This window comes from Cherax quadricarinatus, chromosome 68, assembly GCF_038502225.1.
Source record: "Cherax quadricarinatus isolate ZL_2023a chromosome 68, ASM3850222v1, whole genome shotgun sequence".
In the NCBI taxonomy this organism is placed as follows: domain Eukaryota; kingdom Metazoa; phylum Arthropoda; class Malacostraca; order Decapoda; family Parastacidae; genus Cherax; species Cherax quadricarinatus.
In genome coordinates this window covers 14449399-14475269 of record NC_091359.1, presented here as the reverse complement: position 1 = coordinate 14475269, position 25871 = coordinate 14449399, and the positions used below count along the sequence as shown (strand labels likewise).

General features: G+C 46.1%; 1 protein-coding gene across 7 annotated transcripts in view; it reads right to left on the bottom strand.

The window, feature by feature from the left end:
• The window catches only part of LOC128697742 (uncharacterized), a 47028-nt gene that overhangs the window by 17947 nt on the left and 3210 nt on the right, over positions 1 to 25871 (bottom strand). For 6 of the 7 annotated variants that reach the window (XM_053789622.2, XM_053789621.2, XM_053789619.2 and 3 more), the window contains exons 2-9: positions 25378 to 25508; positions 21994 to 22041; positions 21116 to 21303; positions 20280 to 20400; positions 18631 to 18884; positions 17915 to 18028; positions 8684 to 8844; positions 5921 to 6126 (exon numbers count right to left, since the gene is read on the bottom strand). In XM_053789622.2, coding sequence (XP_053645597.1) covers positions 5921 to 6126; positions 8684 to 8844; positions 17915 to 18028; positions 18631 to 18884; positions 20280 to 20400; positions 21116 to 21303; positions 21994 to 22041; positions 25378 to 25505 — 1220 coding nt within the window. In that variant the 5' untranslated portion in view covers positions 25506 to 25508. The remainder of the gene's footprint in view (positions 1 to 5920; positions 6127 to 8683; positions 8845 to 17914; positions 18029 to 18630; positions 18885 to 20279; positions 20401 to 21115; positions 21304 to 21993; positions 22042 to 25377; positions 25509 to 25871) is intronic. The other variant, XM_053789620.2, reaches the window with a different exon arrangement.

Here is a 25871-nt window from a genome sequence, read left to right as displayed (position 1 = left end):
AAAGTGACCTTCAAGGCAGAAGCAACTCAGAACAGGATCCTGCAGGAGAAAGAACGATTAAGGGACATGCCGGCATACAGGAAGGTGTATCTCGACCGCGACAGAACACAAGAAGAAAGGCAGAAACTGAGAGAGATAGTACAAAGGCGAAAAGAGGAAAGAGAGGGGATGGAGAAGACAGACAGGAGATCCCAGACCCAGGAAGAAGATCAAATACAGCCTCCCTCACAACTTCCTATAGAAGCCTCCCAACCAGGTCAACCCCAGTGCAACCAAACATTCTAAATCAAAACAACCCATGCCACATACAATGCCCCCACCCACTACATTACAAACTCCACCCCCACATCAACAACCCATAGTTCCTACCAGGTCTCCCACTTCCCCAACCCCAATACACCTCCCAGACCACAGTCTTAGAAAAGAAGTTGAAGGTGTGGTATACAAATGCAGATGGAATAACAAACAAGTATGAGGAGTGGCACGAAAGAATCAAGGAGACATCCCCAGACATAATAGCACTCACAGAAACAAAACTCACCAGAATAATAACAGATTCAATCTTTCCATCCGGATATCAGATCCTCAGGAAAGATAGAGGGAGGAGAGGGGGAGGAGGAGTTGCACTGCTCATTAAAAACCAGTGGGGTTTTGAGAAAATGGAAGGAATGGATGGCACGGGCGAAAGGGACTACTTAGTAGGAACAATCCAGTCTGAGGGACACAAGGTGATAATTGCAGTAATGTACAACCCACCACAGAACTGCAAGAGGTCAAGAGAAGAATATGATGAAAGCAACAGAGCAATGATCGACACACTAGCCGAGGTGGCCAGGAGAGCACACATGAGGGGAGCAAAGTTACTAGTTATGGGTGATTTCAATCACAAGGAGATTGACTGGGAAAACCTGGAGCCCCATGGGGGTCCCGAAACGTGGAGAGCCAAGATGATGGATGTGGTACTGGAAAACCTCATGCATCAACATGTTAGAGACACTACCAGAGAGACAGGAGAGGATGAACCAGCAAGACTGGACCTTGTATTCACTTTGAGTAGTTCGGACATCGAGGGTATCATGTATGAAAGGCCCCTGGGAGCTAGTGATCATGTGGTTCTGTGCTTTGACTACATAGTTGAGCTCCAAGTAGAGAGAGTAGCAGGAATAGGCTGGGAAAAAACAAACTACAAAAGGGGGAACTACTCAGGCATGAGGAACTTCCTTCAAGACATTCAGTGGGAGAGGGAACTGACAGGAAAACCAGTGCAAGAAATTATGGACTATGTGGCAACAAAATGCAAGGAGGCAGAGGAGAGGTTTGTTCCCAAGGGAAACAGAAATAATGGGAAGAACAGAACGAGTCCTTGGTTCACCCAAAGGTGTAGGGAGGCAAAAACTAGGTGTACTAGAGAATGGAAAAGGTACAGAAGACAGAGAACTCAGGAAAATAAAGAGATTAGCCGAAGAGCCAGAAACGAATATGCACAGATAAGAAGGGAGGCTCAGAGACAATATGAAAATGACATAGCATCAAAAGTAAAGACTGACCCGAAGCTGTTGTACAGCCACATCAGGAGGAAAACAACAGTCAAGGACCAGGTAATCAGACTGAGGAAGGGTGATGGGGAATTCACAAGAAACGACCGAGAGGTATGTCGGGAGCTCAACACAAGATTTAAAGAGGTATTTACAGTGGAAACCAGTAGGACTCCAGAAAATCAGAACAGGGGGGCACACCAGCAAGTGCTGGATGAGGTACATATAACCAAGGAGGAGGTGAAGAAGCTGCTATGCGAACTTGACACCTCAAAGGCGGTGGGACCAGACAACATCTCTCCATGGGTCCTTAAAGAGGGAGCAGAGATATTGTGTGAGCCATTAACAAAGATCTTCAACACATCATTTGAAACTGGGCAACTCCCTGAAGTATGGAAAATGGCAAATGTAGTCCCAGTTTTTAAAAAGGGAGACAGACATGAGGCACTAAACTACAGACCTGTATCACTAACGTGTATAGTATGCAAGGTCATGGAGAAGATCATCAGGAGGAGAGTGGTAGAGCACCTGGAAAGAAACAAGTGTATAAATGACAACCAGCACGGTTTCAGGGAAGGAAAATCCTGTGTCACAAACCTACTTGAGTTTTATGACAAGGTGACAGAAGTAAGACAAGAGAGAGAGGGGTGGATGGACTGCATATTTTTGGACTGCAAGAAGGCCTTCGACACAGATCCTCACAAGAGGTTACTGCAAAAGCTAGAGGATCAGGTACACATAACAGGAAAGGCACTGCAATGGATCAGAGAATACCTGACAGGGAGGCAACAACGAGTCATGGTACGCGACTAGGTGTCAGAGTGGGCGCCTGTGACAAGCGGGGTTCCACAGGGGTCAGTCCTAGGACCTGTACTGTTCTTGGTATATGTGAACGACATAACGGAAGGGATAGACTCAGAAGTGTCCTTGTTTGCAGATGATGCGAAGTTAATGAGAATAATCAAATCGGATGAGGATCAGGCAGGACTACAAAGAGACCTGGACAGGCTACAATGTAGACAGCCTGTACTGTGCACAGACAGCCCATGCTGTCTGCCAGCTTAGTTCATATTTCGCGCCATGCTGGTGCTGCCACCTATAGGCGTTGCCACTTCAGCCTACCTGCCCTTGCCTCACTCTCACTCTCACAGCGGCCTAACAGCAAGACACAAGGCCTATTAGTAGCTCTCTCTCATGGGATGGCCCTCCCGGGCCATGGGCACAACACACAAGCCTGTGTACCCACCACGACTTAACAATAAAGTAAGAAGCCTCCGATGACGTATAATTCACACCCCGCTTTCAGTCCTACCAAATAATCCGTTATAAATGGTGGAAAGCGGTGGTCGCAGCAGTTGTTTGCCCAGAGAGAGGAAGGAAGAGGTATGAAGTCATCTTCACTTCATCACCCTACACAACAAGCATCCGTCTCTCAACGAGTTATCCTGATGTCGTGTCTGCACATTTGAGCATCCAGACACAGGTACGCTCCACGCTCGCCGGCAGTGACAGCCCAGCGACAGTACCAGTCGAGAAGTGTCCTCCTGAGTCGCTTGCCAGAAGTCCTGCCCAGTTGCCGAGTTTTGTCGACGCCACACTCGAGGGCACCAGCATGTCGTGCCCCAGGTTGAGTGAAAACCTGCAGCGACTCCTACGATGACTGCTTCACCGTTCCAGAGGAGACCGTACCCTATTACATCACAGCTCAGCAGCAGCGATGTCTCCCGTGTTGCAGTATCTGTCCAGACGCAGGAAGGCGTGCAGTGATGCCCTTCGACGCTCACTGCCTATGACCACGATATTTAGCACACCCCACATGTTTTACTCTTCCCTCCCTGTAGGAAGTTTTTTTTCCATGTTCATATGTATATATATATTTTTATTTTGTGTTCTGTGCCCCGTTCCTACGAGAGAGAGACCGAGTTTCTTTTACCACCATTATTGTCGCGTCGGGACGATGAGCGGTAGGTGGCCGAGCGTATGTAGACAGCCTGTACTGTATACAGACAGCCCATGCTGTCTGCCAGCTTAGTTCATATTTCGCGCCATGCTGGTGCTGCCACCTATAGGCGTTGCCACTTCAGCCTGCCTGCCCTTACCTCACTCTCACTCTCACAGCGGCCTAGCAGCAAGACACAAGGCCTACTAGTAGCTCTCTCTCGTGGGATGGCCCTCCCGGGCCATAGGCACAACACACAAGCCTGTGTACCCACCACGACTAAACAATAAAGTAAGAAGCCTCCGAAGACGTATAATTCACACCCCGCTTTCAGCCCTACCAAATAATCCGTTATAACAAGCCTGGTCCAGCAACTGGCTCCTTGAATTTAGCACTGTCAAATGCAAAGTCATGAAGATTGGGGAAGGGCAAAGAAGACCGCAGACACAATATAGTTTAGATGGCCAAAGACTGCAAACCTCACTCAAGGAAAAGATCTGGGGGTGAGTATAACACCGAGCATATCTCCTGAGGCGCACATCAATCAGATAACTGCTGCAGCATACGGGCGCCTGGCAAACCTACGGATAGCGTTCCAATACCTCAGTAAGGATTCGTTTAAGACTCTGTATACCTTTTACGTCAGGCCCATACTGGAGTATGCAGCACCAGTTTGGAACCCACACCTAGTCAAGCACGTCAAGAAATTAGAGAAAGTGCAAAGGTTTGCAACAAGACTAGTCCCAGAGCTACGGGGATTGTCCTACGAAGAAAGGTTGAGGGAAATCGGCCTGATGACACTGGAGGACAGGAGGGTCAGGGGAGACATGATAACGACATATAAAATACTGCACGGAATAGACAAGGTGGACAAAGACGGGATGTTCCAGAGAAGGTACACAAACACAAGAGGTCATAATTGGAAGTTGAAGACTCAGATGAATCAAAGGGATGTTAGGAAGTATTTCTTCAGTCATAGAGTAGTCAGGCCGTGGAATAGCCTAGAAAGTGACATAGTGGAGGCGGGAACCATACATAGTTTTATGGCGAGGTATGATAGAGCTCATGGGGCAGGGAGAGAGAGGACCTAGTAGCAATCAGCGAAGAGGCGGGGCCAGGAGCTGTGACTCGACCCCTGCAACCACAAATAGGTGAGTACACACACACACACACACACACATATATATATATATATATATATATATATATATATATATATATATATATATATATATATATATATATATATATATATATATATATATATATATATATATATATAACAAGCCACACAGGGATGAAAATCTTTAACTCAAGATCTTTCTCATTCCGTGGGTTGTCAGGAGCTGTACAATGTTGCAAGACTAGCAACAGATAGTAGGGAGAAAATTGTCTCTGTGAGCCAAGGCAGAAGCGTGCAGCGTTGGGCCACGTCACATACTGCATAACCCCAACCTTCTATGCTTCAGTCCACGAGATATGAATAGTGCAGAGTGCGGCATAAGATTGTAATGCGGGTGGAAATTGACGTTGTAGATGTGAAGCAGTCCAGAAGAGGCTTACGAAAGTCCTCAGGTGGAAAGTAAGAGAATGAATTAAGTGATTAAGAGAGAACTAGATCATAGAAGAGGAAAAAAAACGATTGATTTCTTTCCTCTGAGAGACGAGACAATGAGAAAATGTTTATGTCGAGAGAAGAAAGTGTAAAACACTGAAGGCTCGATCCTCCGTGAGGGTATTGACCCTCAGACCTCACAGAGGAGACTGAGAGAGTTGTCACCCAGATGCTGTTTGTGCGAGACTCCTACGTGGCAAAGTTTGTGGATTAGGAAAACTAATGAAGAGAAGAACAAAAGAGGAGATAAAAGCGTAATGCTAGCGTGTTTATAAAATAAAACAGGGACAGAAAGAAACTCTGTTGAGATGTTTCGCCCGTGGAACAAGCTTCTTCACTGACTGAATAAGACTTTTCCAGAGGCGAAACGTCATATTAAAATCTCTAGCTGTGTCTTCTCAAAGGAGAGAAGAGGCAAGCTCTATCTCCTGATCCCTCCTGCGGGTTGATAAACAAAACACTTATGCAACATTTGGGCATCTATATTATGGAAACGTATCGCCACACAGTGGCTTCATCAGTCCAGTGCAGAGAAAATCTGAGATAATCAGTCCCTCAGCCTGGAGTCGATGTGTTCAGTATATCAGTTTTGACTTATCAAGACTGATAGACTGAACACATCGACTCCAGGCTAAGGGACTGATCACCCCAAACTCCTCTTCATTTCCCATCTTTCTCTACACTGACTTAAGATTTCCAGAATAAAGATACTAAATGTTAAACAAATATTACACAGGTGTCTTATTTATCAACTTGTCGGGTTTCTAAACCGACGAGTAAGCCCACAACTGCGGGTGAAGGAACCAAAGGTTAGGGTCGGCGATGGCGCACCTGTGTCCGTGGTCGCTCATCACCACCAGGATGGTGTTGTTGAGGTGTCCGTCGCGTCGGAGGGACGTCAGCAGCTGCAGGAGGTCGTTGTCGGCCACGGACACCAGGTTGTAGTCGTCGTGCGACAACTCTGCGTGGAACGCGAAGCCGAACTTGGGAGAGTTCTTGTACTCACTCATGAAGGCGTGAACGTAGTTGAAGAACACCTGGAGGAGGATGTAGCAGTGAACACTTGACGGGGAGGAGGATGTAGCAGTGAACACTTGACGGGGGAGGAGGATGTAGCAGCGAACACTTGACGGGGGAGGACGATGTAGCAGTGAACACTTGACAGGGAGGAGGATGTAGCAATGAACACTTGACGGGGGAGGAGGATGTAGCAGCGAACACTTGACGGGGGAGGAGGATGTAGCAGTGAACACTTGACAGGGAGGAGGATGTAGCAGTGAACACTTGACGGGGGAGGAGGATGTAGCAGCGAACACTTGACGGGGGAGGAGGATGTAGCAGTGAACACTTGACGGGGAGGAGGATGTAGCAGTGAACACTTGACGGGGAGGAGGATGTAGCAGTAAACACTTAACGGGGAGGAGGATGTAGCAGCGAACACTTGACGGGGGAGGAGGATGTAGCAGTGAACACTTGACAGGGAGGAGGTTGTAGCAGTGAACACTTGACGGGGGAGGAGGATGTAGCAGCGAACACTTGACGGGGGAGGAGGATGTAGCAGTGAACACTTGACGGGGAGGAGGATGTAGCAGTGAACACTTGACAGGGAGGAGGATGTAGCAGTGAACACTTGACGGGGGAGGAGGATGTAGCAGCGAACACTTGACGGGGGAGGAGGATGTAGCAGTGAACACTTGACGGGGAGGAGGATGTAGCAGTGAACACTTGACGGGGAGGAGGATGTAGCAGTAAACACTTAACGGGGAGGAGGATGTAGCAGTGAACACTTGACGGGGGAGGAGGATGTGGCAGTGAACACTTGACGGGGGAGGAGGATGTAGCAGTAAACACTTAACGGGGAGGAGGATGTAGCAGTGAACACTTGACGGGGAGGAGGATGTAGCAGTGAACACTTGACGGGGAGGAGGATGTAGCAGTGAACACTTGACGGGGAGGAGGATGTAGCAGTGAACAATTGACGGGGAGGAGGATGTAGCAGTGAACACTTGACGGGGAGGAGGATGTAGCAGTGAACACTTGACGGGGAGGAGGATGTAGCAGTGAACACTTGACGGGGAGGAGGATGTAGCAGTGAACACTTGACGGGGAGGAAGATGTAGCAGTGAACACTTGACGGGGAGGAGGATGTAGCAGTGAACACTTGACGGGGAGGAGGATGTAGCAGTGCACACTTGACGGGGAGGAGGATGTAGCAGTGAACACTTGACGGGGAGGAGGATGTAGCAATGAACACTTGACGGGGGAGCAGGATGTAGCAGTGAACACTTGACAGGGGAGGAGGATGTAACAGTGCACACTTGACGGGGAGGAGGATGTAGCAGTGAACACTTGACGGGGAGGAGGATGTAGCAGTGAACACTTGACGGAGGAGGAGGATGTAGCAGTGAACACTTGACAGGGATGAGGATGTAACAGTTAACACTTGTCGGGGAAGAAGGATGTAGCAGTGAACACTTGACGGGGAGGAGGATGTAGCAGTGAACACTTGACGGGGGAGGAGGATGTAGCAGTGAACACTTGACGGGGGAGGAGGATGTAGTAGTGACCACTTGACGGGGAGGAGGATGTAACAGTGAACGCTTGACGGGGGAGGAGGATGTAGTAGTGAACACTTGACGGGGAGGAGGATGTAGCAGTAAGCACTTGACGGGGGAGGAGGATGTAGCAGTGAACACTTGACAGGGAGGAGGATGTAGCAGTGAACACTTGACGGGGGAGGAGGATGTAGCAGTGAACACTTGACGGGGAGGAGGATGTGGCAGTGAATACTTGACAGGAGAGGAGGATGTAGCAGTGAACACTTGACGGGGAGGAGGATGTAGCAGTGAACACTTGACGGGGAAGGAGGATGTAGCAGTAAACACTTGACGGGGGAGGAGGATGTAGCAGTGAACACTTGACGGGGAGGAGGATGTAGCAGTAAACACTTGACGGGGGAGGAGGATGTAGCAGTGAACACTTGACGGGGGAGGAGGATGTAGCAGTGAACACTTAACGGGGGAGGAGGATGTAGCAGTGAACACTTGACGGGGAGGAGGATGTAGCAGTGAACACTTGACGGAGAGGAGGATGTAGCAGTGAACACTTGACGGGGGAGGAGGATGTAGCAGTGAACACTTGACGGGGGAGGAGGATGTAGCAGTGAACACTTGACGGGGAGGAGGATGTAGCAGTGAACACTTGACGGGGGAGGAGGATGTAGCAGTGAACACTTGACGGGGGAGGAGGATGTAGCAGTGAACACTTGACGGGGAGGAGGATGTAGCAGTGAATACTTGACGGGGGAGGAGGATGTAGCAGTGAACACTTGACGGGGGAGGAGATGGAGTGTAAATAAAGACGTTTACAGAAAGGACAGCCTTTATCAATGTAGCATCTCGCCTGTCAGCCATCCCAGGATACAAAACTTTTTTCTGGACTGAGCCTATAAATAATGTAACTTTAGTGACCTATTCTTGCATTTTGTGTATTATATGGAAAATCCATAACTAGAGAGTACAAAAAGCAAATTCCTACACACACACACACACACACACACACACACGGCTCCAGCTGCTGGGCCAGAGAACTAACCTTGTGTCGAGGCGTAGCCCTGAGACACAGCTTGGGATGGTTCTTGTACTCCGGGTAGGTGGCCACGAAGAAGGGCCTCATATAATGGTCCGTGGGAGAGGCATCAAACCCACGGAGGCGGTACTGGAAGGTGCCAATATGGGGCTGGTCCTCCGCGAACACTGCCAATCATACACTACCTTAGTAATAACGAAATCATACGCACATCTGCTGTAGATATGTATATCGTTCACATTAACTCCCCCGTGGCCTGGTGTCTAAAGCTTTCGCTTCACACGGCGAGTGTCCGGGTTCGATTCCCGGCGAGGGTAGAAACATTGGGCGTCTATGATCCCCATCAGTAAAATGGGTAGCTGGGTGATAGTCGACAGGTATGGGTCGCATCCTGGGACAAAATTAAGGGATTCACCCAGTTCGTGAAACCTAGCTCTCACAGCAGGCTCCAGGCACGTAAAAACTGATGTATGTACATACTTCTGAATGTATGTGGTAGCATATGGGTGTATGAAGGATGTATGTTAATACTTCTGAGTGTCTGTGTAAGCAGGTGGGTGTATGAAGGAGGCAGGCAGATGCTTCTGAGTGTCTGTGTAAGCAGGTGGGTGTATGAAGGAGGCAGGCAGATGCTTCTGAGTGTCTGTGTAAGCAGGTGGGTGTATGAAGGAGGCATGAAGATGCTTCTGAGTGTCTGTGTAAGCAGGTGGGTGTATGAAGGAGGCAGGCAGATGCTTCTGAGTGTCTGTGTAAGCAGGTGGGTGTATGAAGGAGGCATGCAGATGCTTCTGAGTGTCTGTGTAAGCAGGTGGGTGTATGAAGAAGGCAGGCAGATGCTTCTGAGTGTCTATGTAAGCAGGTGGGTGTATGAAGGAGGCATGCAGATGCTTCTGAGTGTATGTGTAAGCAGGTGGGTGTATGAAGGAGGCATGCAGATGCTTCTGAGTGTATGTGTAAGCAGGTGGGTGTATGAAGGAGGCATGCAGATGCTTCTGAGTGTCTGTGTAAGCAGGTGGGTGTATGAAGGAGGCAGGCAGATGCTTCTGAGTGTATGTGTAAGCAGGTGGGTGTATGAAGGAGGCAGGCAGATGCTTCTGAGTGTCTGTGTAAGCAGGTGGGTGTATGAAGGAGGCAGGCAGATGCTTCTGAGTGTCTGTGTAAGCATGTAGATGTATGAAGGAGGCATGCAGATGCTTCTGAGTGTCTGTGTAAGCAGGTGGATGTATGAAGGAGGCAGGCAGATGCTTCTGAGTGTATGTGTAAGCAGGTGGGTGTATGAAGGAGGCATGCAGATGCTTCTGAGTGTATGTGTAAGCAGGTGGGTGTATGAAGGAGGCATGCAGATGCTTCTGAGTGTCTGTGTAAGCAGGTGGATGTATGAAGGAGGCATGCAGATGCTTGTGAGTGTCTGTGTAAGCAGGTGGGTGTATGAAGGAGGCATGCAGAAGCTTCTGAGTGTCTGTGTAAGCAGGTGGGTGTATGAAGGAGGCAGGCAGATGCTTGTGAGTGTCTCTGTAAGCAGGTGGGTGTATGAAGGAGGCAGGCAGATGCTTCTGAGTGTCTGTGTAAGCAAGTGGGTGTATGAAGGAGGCATGCAGAAGCTTCTGAGTGTCTGTGTAAGCAGGTGGGTGTATGAAGGAGGCATGCAGATGCTTGTGAGTGTCTGTGTAAGCAGGTGGGTGTATGAAGGAGGGAGGCAGATGCTTCTGAGTGTATGTGTAAGCAGGTGGGTGTATGAAGGAGGCATTCAGATGCTTCTGAGTGTATGTGTAAGCAGGTGGGTGTATGAAGGAGGCATGCAGATGCTTCTGAGTGTATGTGTAAGCAGGTGGGTGTATGAAGGAGGCAGGCAGATGCTTCTGAGTGTATGTGTAAGCAGGTGGGTGTATGAAGGAGGCATGCAGATGCTTCTGAGTGTATGTGTAAGCAGGTGGGTGTATGAAGGAGGCATGCAGATGCTTCTGAGTGTATGTGTAAGCAGGTGGGTGTATGAAGGAGGCAGGCAGATGCTTCTGAGTGTATGTGTAAGCAGGTGGGTGTATGAAGGAGGCATGCAGATGCTTCTGAGTGTATGTGTAAGCAGGTGGATGTATGAAGGAGGCAGGCAGATGCTTCTGAGTGTATGTGTAAGCAGGTGGGTGTATGAAGGAGGCATGCAGATGCTTCTGAGTGTATGTGTAAGCAGGTGGGTGTATGAAGGAGGCATGCAGATGCTTCTGAGTGTCTGTGTAAGCAGGTGGATGTATGAAGGAGGCATGCAGATGCTTGTGAGTGTCTGTGTAAGCAGGTGGGTGTATGAAGGAGGCATGCAGAAGCTTCTGAGTGTCTGTGTAAGCAGGTGGGTGTATGAAGGAGGCAGGCAGATGCTTGTGAGTGTCTCTGTAAGCAGGTGGGTGTATGAAGGAGGCAGGCAGATGCTTCTGAGTGTCTGTGTAAGCAAGTGGGTGTATGAAGGAGGCATGCAGAAGCTTCTGAGTGTCTGTGTAAGCAGGTGGGTGTATGAAGGAGGCATGCAGATGCTTGTGAGTGTCTGTGTAAGCAGGTGGGTGTATGAAGGAGGGAGGCAGATGCTTCTGAGTGTATGTGTAAGCAGGTGGGTGTATGAAGGAGGCATGCAGATGCTTCTGAGTGTATGTGTAAGCAGGTGGGTGTATGAAGGAGGCATGCAGATGCTTCTGAGTGTATGTGTAAGCAGGTGGGTGTATGAAGGAGGCAGGCAGATGCTTCTGAGTGTATGTGTAAGCAGGTGGGTGTATGAAGGAGGCATGCAGATGCTTCTGAGTGTATGTGTAAGCAGGTGGGTGTATGAAGGAGGCATGCAGATGCTTCTGAGTGTATGTGTAAGCAGGTGGGTGTATGAAGGAGGCAGGCAGATGCTTCTGAGTGTATGTGTAAGCAGGTGGGTGTATGAAGGAGGCATGCAGATGCTTCTGAGTGTATGTGTAAGTAGGTGGGTGTATGAAGGAGGCATGCAGATGCTTCTGAGTGTATGTGTAAGCAGGTGGGTGTATGAAGGAGGCAGGCAGATGCTTCTGAGTGTATGTGTAAGCAGGTGGGTGTATGAAGGAGGCATGCAGATGCTTCTGAGTGTATGTGTAAGCAGGTGGGTGTATGAAGGAGACAGGCAGATGCTTCTGAGTGTATGTGTAAGCAGGTGGGTGTATGAAGGAGGCAGGCAGATGCTTCTGAGTGTCTGTGTAAGCAGGTGGGTGTATGAAGGAGGCAGGCAGATGCTTCTGAGTGTCTGTGTAAGCAGGTGGGTGTATGAAGGAGGCAGGCAGATGCTTCTGAGTGTCTGTGTAAGCAGGTGGGTGTATGAAGGAGGCAGGCAGATGCTTCTGAGTGTCTGTGTAAGCAGGTGGGTGTATGAAGGAGGCAGGCAGATGCTTCTGAGTGTCTGTGTAAGCAGGTGGGTGTATGAAGGAGGCAGGCAGATGCTTCTGAGTGTCTGTGTAAGCAGGTGGGTGTATGAAGGAGGCAGGCAGATGCTTCTGAGTGTCTGTGTAAGCAGGTGGGTGTATGAAGGAGGCAGGCAGATGCTTCTGAGTGTCTGTGTAAGCAGGTGGGTGTATGAAGGAGGCATGCAGATGCTTCTGAGTGTCTGTGTAAGCAGGTGGGTGTATGAAGGAGGCAGGCAGATGCTTCTGAGTGTCTGTGTAAGCAGGTGGGTGCATGAAGGAGACAGGCAGATGCTTCTGAGTGTATGTGTAAGCAGGTGGGTGTATGAAGGAGGCATGCAGATGCTTCTGAGTGTATGTGTAAGCAGGTGGGTGTATGAAGGAGGCATGCAGATGCTTCTGAGTGTATGTGTAAGCAGGTGGGTGTATGAAGGAGGCAGGCAGATGCTTCTGAGTGTATGTGTAAGCAGGTGGGTGTATGAAGGAGGCAGGCAGATGCTTCTGAGTGTCTCTGTAAGCAGGTGGGTGTATGAAGGAGGCATGCAGATGCTTCTGAGTGTATGTGTAAGCAGGTGGGTGTATGAAGGAGGCATGCAGATGCTTCTGAGTGTCTGTGTAAGCAGGTGGATGTATGAAGGAGGCATGCAGATGCTTGTGAGTGTCTGTGTAAGCAGGTGGGTGTATGAAGGAGGCATGCAGAAGCTTCTGAGTGTCTGTGTAAGCAGGTGGGTGTATGAAGGAGGCAGGCAGATGCTTGTGAGTGTCTCTGTAAGCAGGTGGGTGTATGAAGGAGGCAGGCAGATGCTTCTGAGTGTCTGTGTAAGCAAGTGGGTGTATGAAGGAGGCATGCAGAAGCTTCTGAGTGTCTGTGTAAGCAGGTGGGTGTATGAAGGAGGCATGCAGATGCTTGTGAGTGTCTGTGTAAGCAGGTGGGTGTATGAAGGAGGGAGGCAGATGCTTCTGAGTGTATGTGTAAGCAGGTGGGTGTATGAAGGAGGCATGCAGATGCTTGTGAGTGTCTGTGTAAGCAGGTGGGTGTATGAAGGAGGCAGGCAGATGCTTCTGAGTGTCTGTGTAAGCAGGTGGGTGTATGAAGGAGGCATGCAGATGCTTCTGAGTGTCTGTGTAAGCAGGTGGGTGTATGAAGGAGGCAGGCAGATGCTTCTGAGTGTCTGTGTAAGCAGGTGGGTGCATGAAGGAGGCAGGCAGATGCTTCTGAGTGTATGTGTAAGCAGGTGGGTGTATGAAGGAGGCATGCAGATGCTTCTGAGTGTATGTGTAAGCAGGTGGGTGTATGAAGGAGGCATGCAGATGCTTCTGAGTGTATGTGTAAGCAGGTGGGTGTATGAAGGAGGCAGGCAGATGCTTCTGAGTGTATGTGTAAGCAGGTGGGTGTATGAAGGAGGCAGGCAGATGCTTCTGAGTGTCTCTGTAAGCAGGTGGGTGTATGAAGGAGGCATGCAGATGCTTCTGAGTGTATGTGTAAGCAGGTGGGTGTATGAAGGAGGCATGCAGATGCTTCTGAGTGTCTGTGTAAGCAGGTGGATGTATGAAGGAGGCATGCAGATGCTTGTGAGTGTCTGTGTAAGCAGGTGGGTGTATGAAGGAGGCATGCAGAAGCTTCTGAGTGTCTGTGTAAGCAGGTGGGTGTATGAAGGAGGCAGGCAGATGCTTGTGAGTGTCTCTGTAAGCAGGTGGGTGTATGAAGGAGGCAGGCAGATGCTTCTGAGTGTCTGTGTAAGCAAGTGGGTGTATGAAGGAGGCATGCAGAAGCTTCTGAGTGTCTGTGTAAGCAGGTGGGTGTATGAAGGAGGCATGCAGATGCTTGTGAGTGTCTGTGTAAGCAGGTGGGTGTATGAAGGAGGGAGGCAGATGCTTCTGAGTGTATGTGTAAGCAGGTGGGTGTATGAAGGAGGCATGCAGATGCTTCTGAGTGTATGTGTAAGCAGGTGGGTGTATGAAGGAGGCATGCAGATGCTTCTGAGTGTATGTGTAAGCAGGTGGGTGTATGAAGGAGGCAGGCAGATGCTTCTGAGTGTATGTGTAAGCAGGTGGGTGTATGAAGGAGGCATGCAGATGCTTCTGAGTGTATGTGTAAGCAGGTGGGTGTATGAAGGAGGCATGCAGATGCTTCTGAGTGTATGTGTAAGCAGGTGGGTGTATGAAGGAGGCAGGCAGATGCTTCTGAGTGTATGTGTAAGCAGGTGGGTGTATGAAGGAGGCATGCAGATGCTTCTGAGTGTATGTGTAAGTAGGTGGGTGTATGAAGGAGGCATGCAGATGCTTCTGAGTGTATGTGTAAGCAGGTGGGTGTATGAAGGAGGCAGGCAGATGCTTCTGAGTGTATGTGTAAGCAGGTGGGTGTATGAAGGAGGCATGCAGATGCTTCTGAGTGTATGTGTAAGCAGGTGGGTGTATGAAGGAGACAGGCAGATGCTTCTGAGTGTATGTGTAAGCAGGTGGGTGTATGAAGGAGGCAGGCAGATGCTTCTGAGTGTCTGTGTAAGCAGGTGGGTGTATGAAGGAGGCAGGCAGATGCTTCTGAGTGTCTGTGTAAGCAGGTGGGTGTATGAAGGAGGCAGGCAGATGCTTCTGAGTGTCTGTGTAAGCAGGTGGGTGTATGAAGGAGGCAGGCAGATGCTTCTGAGTGTCTGTGTAAGCAGGTGGGTGTATGAAGGAGGCAGGCAGATGCTTCTGAGTGTCTGTGTAAGCAGGTGGGTGTATGAAGGAGGCAGGCAGATGCTTCTGAGTGTCTGTGTAAGCAGGTGGGTGTATGAAGGAGGCAGGCAGATGCTTCTGAGTGTCTGTGTAAGCAGGTGGGTGTATGAAGGAGGCAGGCAGATGCTTCTGAGTGTCTGTGTAAGCAGGTGGGTGTATGAAGGAGGCATGCAGATGCTTCTGAGTGTCTGTGTAAGCAGGTGGGTGTATGAAGGAGGCAGGCAGATGCTTCTGAGTGTCTGTGTAAGCAGGTGGGTGCATGAAGGAGGCAGGCAGATGCTTCTGAGTGTATGTGTAAGCAGGTGGGTGTATGAAGGAGGCATGCAGATGCTTCTGAGTGTATGTGTAAGCAGGTGGGTGTATGAAGGAGGCATGCAGATGCTTCTGAGTGTATGTGTAAGCAGGTGGGTGTATGAAGGAGGCAGGCAGATGCTTCTGAGTGTATGTGTAAGCAGGTGGGTGTATGAAGGAGGCAGGCAGATGCTTCTGAGTGTCTGTGTAAGCAGGTGGGTGTATGAAGGAGGCAGGCAGATGCTTCTGAGTGTATGTGTAAGCAGGTGGGTGTATGAAGGAGGCATGCAGATGCTTCTGAGTGTATGTGTAAGCAGGTGGGTGTATGAAGGAGACAGGCAGATGCTTCTGAGTGTATGTGTAAGCAGGTGGGTGTATGAAGGAGGCAGGCAGATGCTTCTGAGTGTCTGTGTAAGCAGGTGGGTGTATGAAGGAGGCAGGCAGATGCTTCTGAGTGTATGTGTAAGCAGGTGGGTGTATGAAGGAGGCAGGCAGATGCTTCTAAGTGTCTGTGTAAGCAGGTGGGTGTATGAAGGAGGCATGCAGATGCTTCTGAGTGTCTGTGTAAGCAGGTGGGTGTATGAAGGAGGGAGGCAGATGCTTCTGAGTGTCTGTGTAAGCAGGTGGGTGTATGAAGGAGGCAGGCAGATGCTTCTGAGTATCTGTGTAAGCAGGTGGGTGTATGAAGGAGGCAGGCAGATGCTTCTGAGTGTCTGTGTAAGCAGGTGGGTGTATGAATGAGGCAGGCAGATGCTTCTGAGTGTCTGTGTAAGCAGGTGGGTGTATGAAGGAGGCATGCAGATGCTTCTGAGTGTCTGTGTGAGCAGGTGGATGTATGAAGGAGGCAGGCAGATGCTTCTGAGTGTCTGTGTAAGCAGGTGGATGTATGAAGGAGGCAGGCAGATGCTTCTGAGTGTCTGTGTAAGCAGGTGGGTGTATGAAGGAGGCATGCAGATGCTTCTGAGTGTCTGTGTAAGCAGGTGGGTGTATGAAGGAGGCATGCAGATGCTTCTGAGTGTCTGTGTGAGCAGGTGGATGTATGAAGGAGGCAGGCAGATGCTTCTGAGTGTCTGTGTAAGCAGGTGGATGTATGAAGGAGGCAGGCAGATGCTTCTGAGTGTCTGTGTAAGCAGGTGGGTGTATGAAGGAGGCATGCAGATGCTTCTGAGTGTCTGTGTAAGCAGGTGGATGTATGAAGGAGGCAGGCAGATGCTTCTGAGTGTCTGTGTAAGCAGGTGGGTGTATGAAGGAGGCAGGCAGATGCTTCTGAGTGTATGTGTAAGCAGGTGGGTGTATGAAGGAGGCATGCAGATGCTTCTGAGTGTCTGTGTAAGCAGGTGGGTGTATGAAGGAGGCAGGCAGATGCTTCTGAGTGTCTGTGTAAGCAGGTGGATGTATGAAGGAGGCAGGCAGATGCTTCTGAGTGTCTGTGTAAGCAGGTGGGTGTATGAAGGAGGCAGGCAGATGCTTCTGAGTGTCTGTGTAAGCAGGTGGGTGTATGAAGGAGGCAGGCAGATGCTTCTGAGTGTATGTGTAAGCAGGTGGGTGCATGAAGGAGGCAGGCAGATGCTTCTGAGTGTATGTGTAAGCAGGTGGGTGTATGAAGGAGGGAGGCAGATGCTTCTGAGTGTCTGTGTAAGCAGGTGGGTGTATGAAGGAGGCAGGCAGATGCTTCTGAGTGTATGTGTAAGCAGGTGGGTGCATGAAGAATGAAATGAGCCACAGACTTTATTCTGGTTATCAAAGCTTACGTACCCTTATACATCTCTTAACTACAACATTATCCTAATTACTGAAGCTTACCATACCCTTGAAACTTACCATATCCTTGAAGCTTACCATACCCTTGAAGCTTACCATACCCTTGAAGTTTACCATACCCTTGAAGCTTACCATACCCTTGAAGCTTACCATACCCTTGAAGCTTACCATACCCTTGAACCTTACCATACCCTTGAAGCTTACCATACCATGGAAGCTTACCATACCCTTGAAGTTTACCATACCCTTAAAACTTACCATACCCTTGAAGCTTACCATACCCTTGAAGCTTACCATACCCTTGAAGCTTACCATACCCTTGAAGCTTACCATACCCTTGAACCTTACCATACCCTTGAACCTTACCATACCCTTGAAGCTTACCATACCATGGAAGCTTACCATACCCTTGAAGCTTACCATACCCCTGAAGCTTACCATACCCTTGAAGCTTACCATACCCCTAAAGCTTACCATACCCTCTGAAATACGTTACTATTAGAGGCCTTTACATTATACATGTACAAACTCTAAAATACAACGTTAATCTCAACACACAGAAACTTCTCAATAAAACTGAAGGCTCTTCATCGATTCCACAAGGACATAACTGGAAAATCTACAACGCTACATACACTGTGTGCATTTCCTTACTGTCTTCCCACGACACTGATTAAGAATCTTCCGCATCATAATTATTGAAAGGGCCACTGAAATGCGTTTGTCAAGTATTCCTTTCCTGGTTTGTGGAAGGTGTTGTGAAGTCAGTGCTGAGCCAAGCACTGGACGCTCTAACCTGCAGGGGTTCTTAACCTTTTTAAGATTACAGAACCCCATTGGATTGCCCATATGTCGCCATATCTCTTCAACAGACTGTGGTATCATCACCAGTCCTATTAGATACCAGTATGGATAACTAGCAATAGAACATCTGATAGTTTATTCTAATCTAGCAACAACGTTTTTTAAACTCTTCAGAGATCGAGTTCCATACCCCCATTATTTGGCTCCCATACCCCTAATGGGTATGTGTACTCCGGGTTAAGAACCCTCTGTTCTAAGGACTCACTGGTGATATAGCCGTTCTTCTTGAAGTCGTTCCAGATGAATGGGTAACTGTTGACATACTGAGCTCTCTCTCCCATCCTTCTCCGCGTCTCAGGTAACTCCAGCTCAGTTTTACCTGGCGTAGTAAACAGCATATATATATATATATATATATATATATATATATATATATATATATATATATATATATATATATATATATATATATATCCTCAAGAAAGACACACCCAGCCAAGCTAAGTGTTTTACCCGTCATCAGAGGACATACGGTGGTGTGGATGATTCTGAGGTAATTTCATTCTACTCCCTGTTTGGTGTACTAGCCCAACGAGCAGTATTTTATATTCTTGTTCCCACGAACGAGTGGTATTGATCAATAACAACACTACGACTAGCCAAGGAGTCGAACCCATGCTGCTTTGGCCCACCTCATGGTAAGCCAAAACACATGGCGCTCTAGTCCACGGGACCACTGGCTAATCGCAGTGTTGTTATTGATCAATACCACTCGTTCGTGGGTACAATAATATAAAATGCTACTCGTTGGGCTAGTACACCAAACAGGGAGTAGAAATTACCTCAGAATCATCCACACCACCGTATGTATATATATGTATATGTATATATGTATATACCGAGAGGTGTCCAGATTATTTTTATGTAGCAATATAAATGCTTATATATGATGCAAAACAAGGTCTCACCCACACCACCCACCTGTCAGTATAGGAATCAGCTGTTGCGGTGTCCCATCCCCGACTATATTATACCCCTCCATCACGTGACCCCCTAACGTATCCGTCAGGAAGGCGTAAGTCTTGGGCAGAGTGCGTATAAACGTGTTACGGGAGAGGGAATCGAAGCCAAGCATCAGGAAATTAAGTTTTAAAGCATCTACGGGCACCTTAACCCATGATGTCTGCGATCGTAGATCCTCGTCCCTCCGGATTCCAGCTATCGTATTCTCCCATCTTCAAAAAACGCACAAATAATCATTAATATATATTAGTTTTAAGGACGTTATCACTCGAAATTAGTGATTTTTAAAGCATATAAATTTAGATTTTACCGTCGTAATGTCTAGTTGATTGTGCATCCCATATCCTTCCAGTGGAGGGATATGGGATGCTCATATGTATCCATATGAGGATATGTTTCCATATGCTCATATGTATCCATATGTATCCATATGTGCAAGAGCATATGGATACATAAAAGGCCTAGGAAAAATGCCCCAATAGGGTTAACAGGAGAACATCTGGATTTATATCTACAGTTCACTTATCTGTTACAAGCAAATTTACGAAATTTGCTTAATATATCTGCTATCTTATTTTCATTAATAAGATATCTTGACATGTTAAACAGGTTATTATATTGTCTATATATTCCTCAAACACTAAATGGAAAAATATACTTAAAAACCTTAATTTTTTAAGGGATGGACCGGTAAGCCAGCGTAAGGCCTCGGTCAGATAACCAAAAACTCCAACGGCGGGTCATCATCTAAGACCCGCGTCAGGAAACACTTGTCCTGTTTCCTGACGAACCTTACCTAACTGAACGGGAAAAATGCTTTCTCTGGGAAAGAAAGCATTCTGAATGCTTTCTCTGGGAAAGAAAGCATTCTGAATGCTTTCTCTGGCACCGTAAAGGAGGTGCCAGAGAAAACACACAGGCTGCAGAACGAGCTTTCTTTATGGCAACGTTTCACTCTGTGTAGCACTTGATGAAGCTCTTGATAAGTTTCTGCGCTGGGCGAAACGTGAGTACGAAGGCGAATCGCCGTCGGTACTGAAGAAACGGAAGAGGTGCAGATCAAGACTGTGACAACGTTACGCCTTGTGGAGAGATGTGATGAAGCTCTTGAAGCTCTACACTGAGCGAAACGTTGCCATAAAAACGTGCCCAGATCTTTTCATTACTAATAAAGACAAACTAAAAAAAATGTTTTATTCGCTATTATTATTATTATTATTATTATTATTATTGTTATTATTATTATTATTATTATTCTTAGTGGTAGTATCGACATTATTATTATTATTAGTAATAGTAGTAATATTATAATAATTATTATTATTATTATTGTCATTATTATTATTATTATTCATAGTGGTAGTATCGACATTATTATTATTATTAGTAATAGTAGTAACATTATAATAATTATTATTATTATTATTGTCATTATTATTATTATTATTCATAGAAAAGCGCTAAACCCGTTGGGGCCACACAGCGCCTGGGAGCCTGGCAGGCCAAGAACTCTTCAGCCAGAGTGTGTGTGTAGAGGGAAGGGGGAGACAGAAAAGAGGAGCTCCACTTCCTCGAAAGAAGAGCCCTTCACCGCCAGAACGACTTACGTCTTGCCGTTCTTGGCCGTGCAGGAGACGACGTAGAAGTCGCTGTTGGTGAAGACAAAGGTGTCGTGGGTGGTGGTGGTGAGGCCACGACGCACGGCGTCGTCTCCGTCCCTCACCAGCTCTGAGCAGGAGGAAAAAAACGACAAGTTGATAAATTAGACAGAAGTGCAACACTTGGGTATCTTTACTGAGGAAACGTTTCGCCACACAGTGGCTTCATCAGTCCATACAAAGGAGAATAGTGAAGATCAGAAGGAGTTTGAGGTAATCAATCCCTCTGTCTGGAGTCGATGTAATCAGTCCATCAATCTTGAAAAGATTGGGGGACTGATTACCTCAAACTTCTTCTGATCTTCACCATTCTTCTTTGTATTGGACTGATGAAGCCACTGTGTGGTGAAATGTCTCCTCAGTAAAGATACCTAAGTATTGCCCATGTGAAAAAAAAGGATTATTTAGAGCCTGAACCGGCTCTAACATGTTACATTATCCAGGTTACATACCCTTGTAAAAGATCCGAAAGGCATTAAATTGGCTAACAAAACTTTATATATATATATATATATATATATATATATATATATATATATATATATATATATATATATATATATATATATATATATATATATATATATATATATATATATATATATATATTAATGAAATCACGAACCCCAGTGGAAATAAGTCACTCTGTCTGACTTTTTTGGGTTATCCCAGGTTCTCTACACATATGCTGCTATGTATGATAATTCTATGTAACTGTATTTGTGTATACCTGAATAAACTTACTTACTAAATAAGTGATTTTGTATATATGTAAGCAGACTCGCCTGTGAAGGAACACTCCACGTCGCCATGTTCCTTCCGAGTTCGCCCGGTAATTGTCGCTACTGAACCCGATACCGACACCCATTCCGGCTCCTCGCTGCAGCGGATCGGGTCCACGTTGTGGAAGAATCGGTAGATCTCCGGGTTCTTCACGTCCAGAATGGGGTGTTGACACGCTAGGTGGGCTGGGCTGGAGAAAAAACGCGAAAGATTTACAATTAAAAAAAAAAATCACAATACTGTCAATGAAGCAATTTCAAATGAATCAGGAAAGTGAAATTAGCAGGAATTCCAAAATATTAGACACTTGCACTCTAAATTGAATTTTTTTGTAACCAAAATATCCGAATTTTAGTAGATAATTTAGAATTTTCTTATGTTTTGCATAAATTATCATGACTGTCAATGACGTTCAGTAGCTGAACCGCCTTTTAAAAGGGAAGGACTGATGGAAATCTCAGTATTTCACACTTAACTGCAAATCATGGTATGATAGTAACAAAAATTATATACACGAGAGGTGTATTTCTATTAGTGTGTATACAATGAGAGTTTAATCTCTAATTTAGGTATTAAAGTGCTCTTGTAGGGTGGGGAAGAGGCTATGAGCAGCTGTAACGACAATAGTGTAGTCAATAGCCTTTATACCCCCAATAACAAACCAACACCATTTGAAGTCCAACTCACTGAACTGCATCTGCAGGTGAAAACTAACAAAAATTCCATCATTCCAAATTTAACTTCGCTTCATTGTGGGATATTCAGGAAGATAACACACATACATACACACACAAGGCACGCTAATACACACCATGACAGAAAATCAATTATAACCACCCAAAGAAAAGGTTAGTAAGGTTTCAATATATATTACAAGTACCTGGCAATAGCGTTGTCTCCGTGGTACACATTACGGCGTACGAAAGCTCTGTAGACATACATGCAGGGGTCATTGTCCGGTACTTCGACTCAAATATAACTACTACAAAAATAGATACTGTAAAATCCGTAAATAATTATAAATAAATAACATGAAGCATGCAACACTTAAAAACATCCACACATGCAACTGTAAATCAAAGGTAAGTATTATTTACACTGAATAGAAATGTAAAAATACAGTTAATTTTCTCGGAGGTTAGTACATTTAGAAACTGGCTAACGACAAAGGAAATTTTTTTTATCGGTTAATAAGATGCGTGTGTATCTTCATGAAGGCACCTAGGCACTGCACATGTGTCTTCATGAAGGCACCTAGGCACTGCATATGTGTCTTCATGAAGGCACCTAGGCACTGCACATGTGTCTTCACGAAGGCACCTAGGCACTGCACATGTGTCTTCATGAAGGCACCTAGGCACTGCACATGTGTCTTCATGAAGGCACCTAGGCGTTGCGCATATGCCTTCACGAAGACACCTAGGTGTTGCACATGTGTCTTATCCATCAACTTGTCGGCACTATCCATCGGTGAATAAGACACATATGTATCGCCCCTGCATCTTCATGAAGACACCTACGTGTCACACATGTGTCTTCACGAAGACACCTAGGTATTACATGCTGCGTCCTCAGAAAAGGATGCAATAAATATTTTGTTTATATTGATTTTTCATATAATTTTATATTGCTGATGTTTTCATGAATAACTAAAATAAAGATTTTATATTTTATATTATTATTTGACATATTATTAGCTTATGTTTGTAGGTGGGATGTAACAACTGCATCTCTCATTGTGCTTGTTGTTGGAGAGTTCTGATTAGCTGCCAACGCTGCTAACTACCTGACTGCTTGTTTCACAGTTCGTGCGGGCCCTACTTTTCTCTGTCTTTCGCTGCTGCTGGTAGAGGGAGCACCTCTCTCAGTTCTGTCTGAGAGAACGCTGTTTTCCTCAGCTCATGTTATTTAGAGTGTTTTTGATAGAGTATGTCTGCGATGGTGAGCCGAGACATACATCATGTAACTAACTGTTCATAGGGTATTATTTAGATTTAGTGATTAACGTTTTCAGAGGTTGTGTCGGGAGATGCTCTCTATATCTCTGGTCCCGAGTTCAACTCTTGGCTTACTTTGTTTTGGCATCTACACACTGTCGTAGTCGGAAAACTGGAATTGCTGAAATCAGTTTCAGTAATAAGAGAATTTAGCCTATACAGAGGAGATTTTCTGGTCTTCCAGTTAGGATCGTTTCTGCCTCCTTGTTCCTTGCTTGATGCTGTGCTATTCATGCTGCTTCCAGCATTACTGTTGTTTGGCGAATGGGTTGTCATATTGTTCAAGCAAGCTGTTTGATTGCCCTAATAGTCAAGAAATTACCTTATTTGGGGACTTGTTTTGTCAGTCACATTCTAAGTGGAGTCTTACTGAGTCATACCTAGTATTACCAAGTACACACACATACTTTATTCTTGTACTAATGAGTGTACCTCGTAGCAACGTACCTGAATGTATATATTAAAAGCATTATAGAGTACAGTATATTATCCACAAGTGCCCATAGCACCATATCTGCTACAGAATAAGTATGACGTATAAATATAATGCGTTGTACTCCAAGATTTGTATAGGCGCTAATCACCTGTAAAGATTGCCACCTAGAAACCTTTCTTATTAAAGATTTCATTATTTATTTAGTTGACCTGTATTCACCCATTAGTAATCGAAAAACGCTATTGAGAAGTCACCTAATTTTACAGGATAACTCGACTAGGATACCCTGACAAACTGTTACAAAGCCAGAAACTGGCTAGGTGCTAGAGGGGGATCAATAACTTTACCTTCTAGTATTCTCTGGAGAGGTCTATACATAATAGATGTCGCATTTTGTAACATTTCACATGTGTCTTATCCATCAGCACGTCAGCAATGCTTCTTATTGAGGTTATAAAGGTGTTAAACTCGCGAGCCGTCCAGCCCAGTGTGAAAGGTGGCATATTGATGACAATGTATTGATGTATCATCGAGTGATGCACATCAATGGAAGTGGACGGGGGACTTGTGTAGCATACTGTAGAGGGTAAACGGCGGGCCGTAGAACTTTTGTAGAGTACTAGATACAGCTTCTGTAGCATACTGTAGTCAGTAGATTTTCCATAGCGCACTGTAGAGCTTCTGTAGCGCACTGTAGAGCTTCTGTAGCATACTGTAGAGTCTCTGTAGCATACTGTAGAGCCTCTGCATCGTACTGTAGAACTTCTGTAGCATACTGTAGAATCTGTAGATTTTCCATAGCGTACTGTTGAGCTTCTTTAGAGCTTCTATACATACTGTAGAGCCTCTCTAGAGCTGTAGCATGTTATAGAGTCTCTTTAGAGCTGTAGTATGCTTTAGAGTCTCCGCACAGTTTCCGTAGAGTACTGTGCAGCCTCTTTAGAGCTTCTGTAGCGTACCCTAGACTTTCTCCAGTACTTCTCTAGAGCTTTTGTAGTTGGCCGTAGAGCTACAGTGGAGCTCTACGGCCAACTACAACTATGGCGATTCAGAGCTTCTGTGGGATGGGGGGGGGGAGAGCGTAGAACATACTTCCTTAGCTTGCTGTAGAGCTTCTGTAGACAGCCGTAGAGCTTTTGGTAGCGTGCCGTAGAGCATAACTACTTCTCTTTGGCCCGCAATCGATCGCTCTCTCGTTTTCCAAGCTAGAATCCGGCATAAAAATGCAATACCTCTGGAATGCGGATACGCCCGCATTCTCTCACGAACGCCTCGAGAACCCAAAACAAATCCTTTGAAGAGCCTTGAAGAGCTTTAAAGAGCCTTGAAGAGCCTCATCGCCTAAAATTCCCTAAAGGAACTGTGTTCACGGCGCAATTCCAGCACCCGTGACCAGCGGTTTTGTGTACATATGGGAGATAGGAGTTAGGTGAGGAGAGAGTCGGAAAATAGGTATCCAGGCAGTTCCCTACGCTCACTTAAAGAGCACCAACACACACACAAGGAGCACCAGCGGTTACCTGGGCACCCCAGACTCAGGTGAAAAGACACTTATTTAACACCTGGAGTTATTACGCAAAGGTTTACCCGAAGAGAACCTACTCACCTGAGCACCTACTTATTTGAGCATATATTTATCTGCGGACCTACCTAACTTGACAACTATTCATCTGAGCAAGTACTTATCTGAGCATGTACATACCTACCTGTGCACCTACTTACCTAGGCAAGTACTCAACTAATCACGTATTCATCAAAGCACCATCTCACCACACCTACTCACCTGGGCATTTACTAACCAGTTCACCGACTCACCACACCACCTACTCACCTCAGGAGGACTCGGTCTGGAATATCCACGAGAGAGTTGAGAGTAAACAGGTGATAGACTCCCATCCCAGCCAAGAGGAGCAGGAGGCAGGCAACCAGCCTCCGACCATGGAACCTAACTGTCAGCATCACCTGCAGGAAGAACAGGCACCTATCAATACACCTGAACCTGAAGGAGGCACCTATTGCCCCTCCTCAGAGCCCAGCCTTCTTTAAAATAATAATAATAATAATAATAATAATAATAATAATAATAATAATAATAAAAACACTACTAATTGACGAAAATAAAATAAATAATAACAATGAAAATAATAATAATAATAATGATAATAATAATAATAATAATAATAATAATAATAATAATAATAATAATTAATAATAATAATAATAATGATAATTATAATAACAGTAACAATAAAAGCAATAATTACAATGATAACGCTAATAATAATAAAATATTAGTAATAATACTAATAATACTAATAATAATAA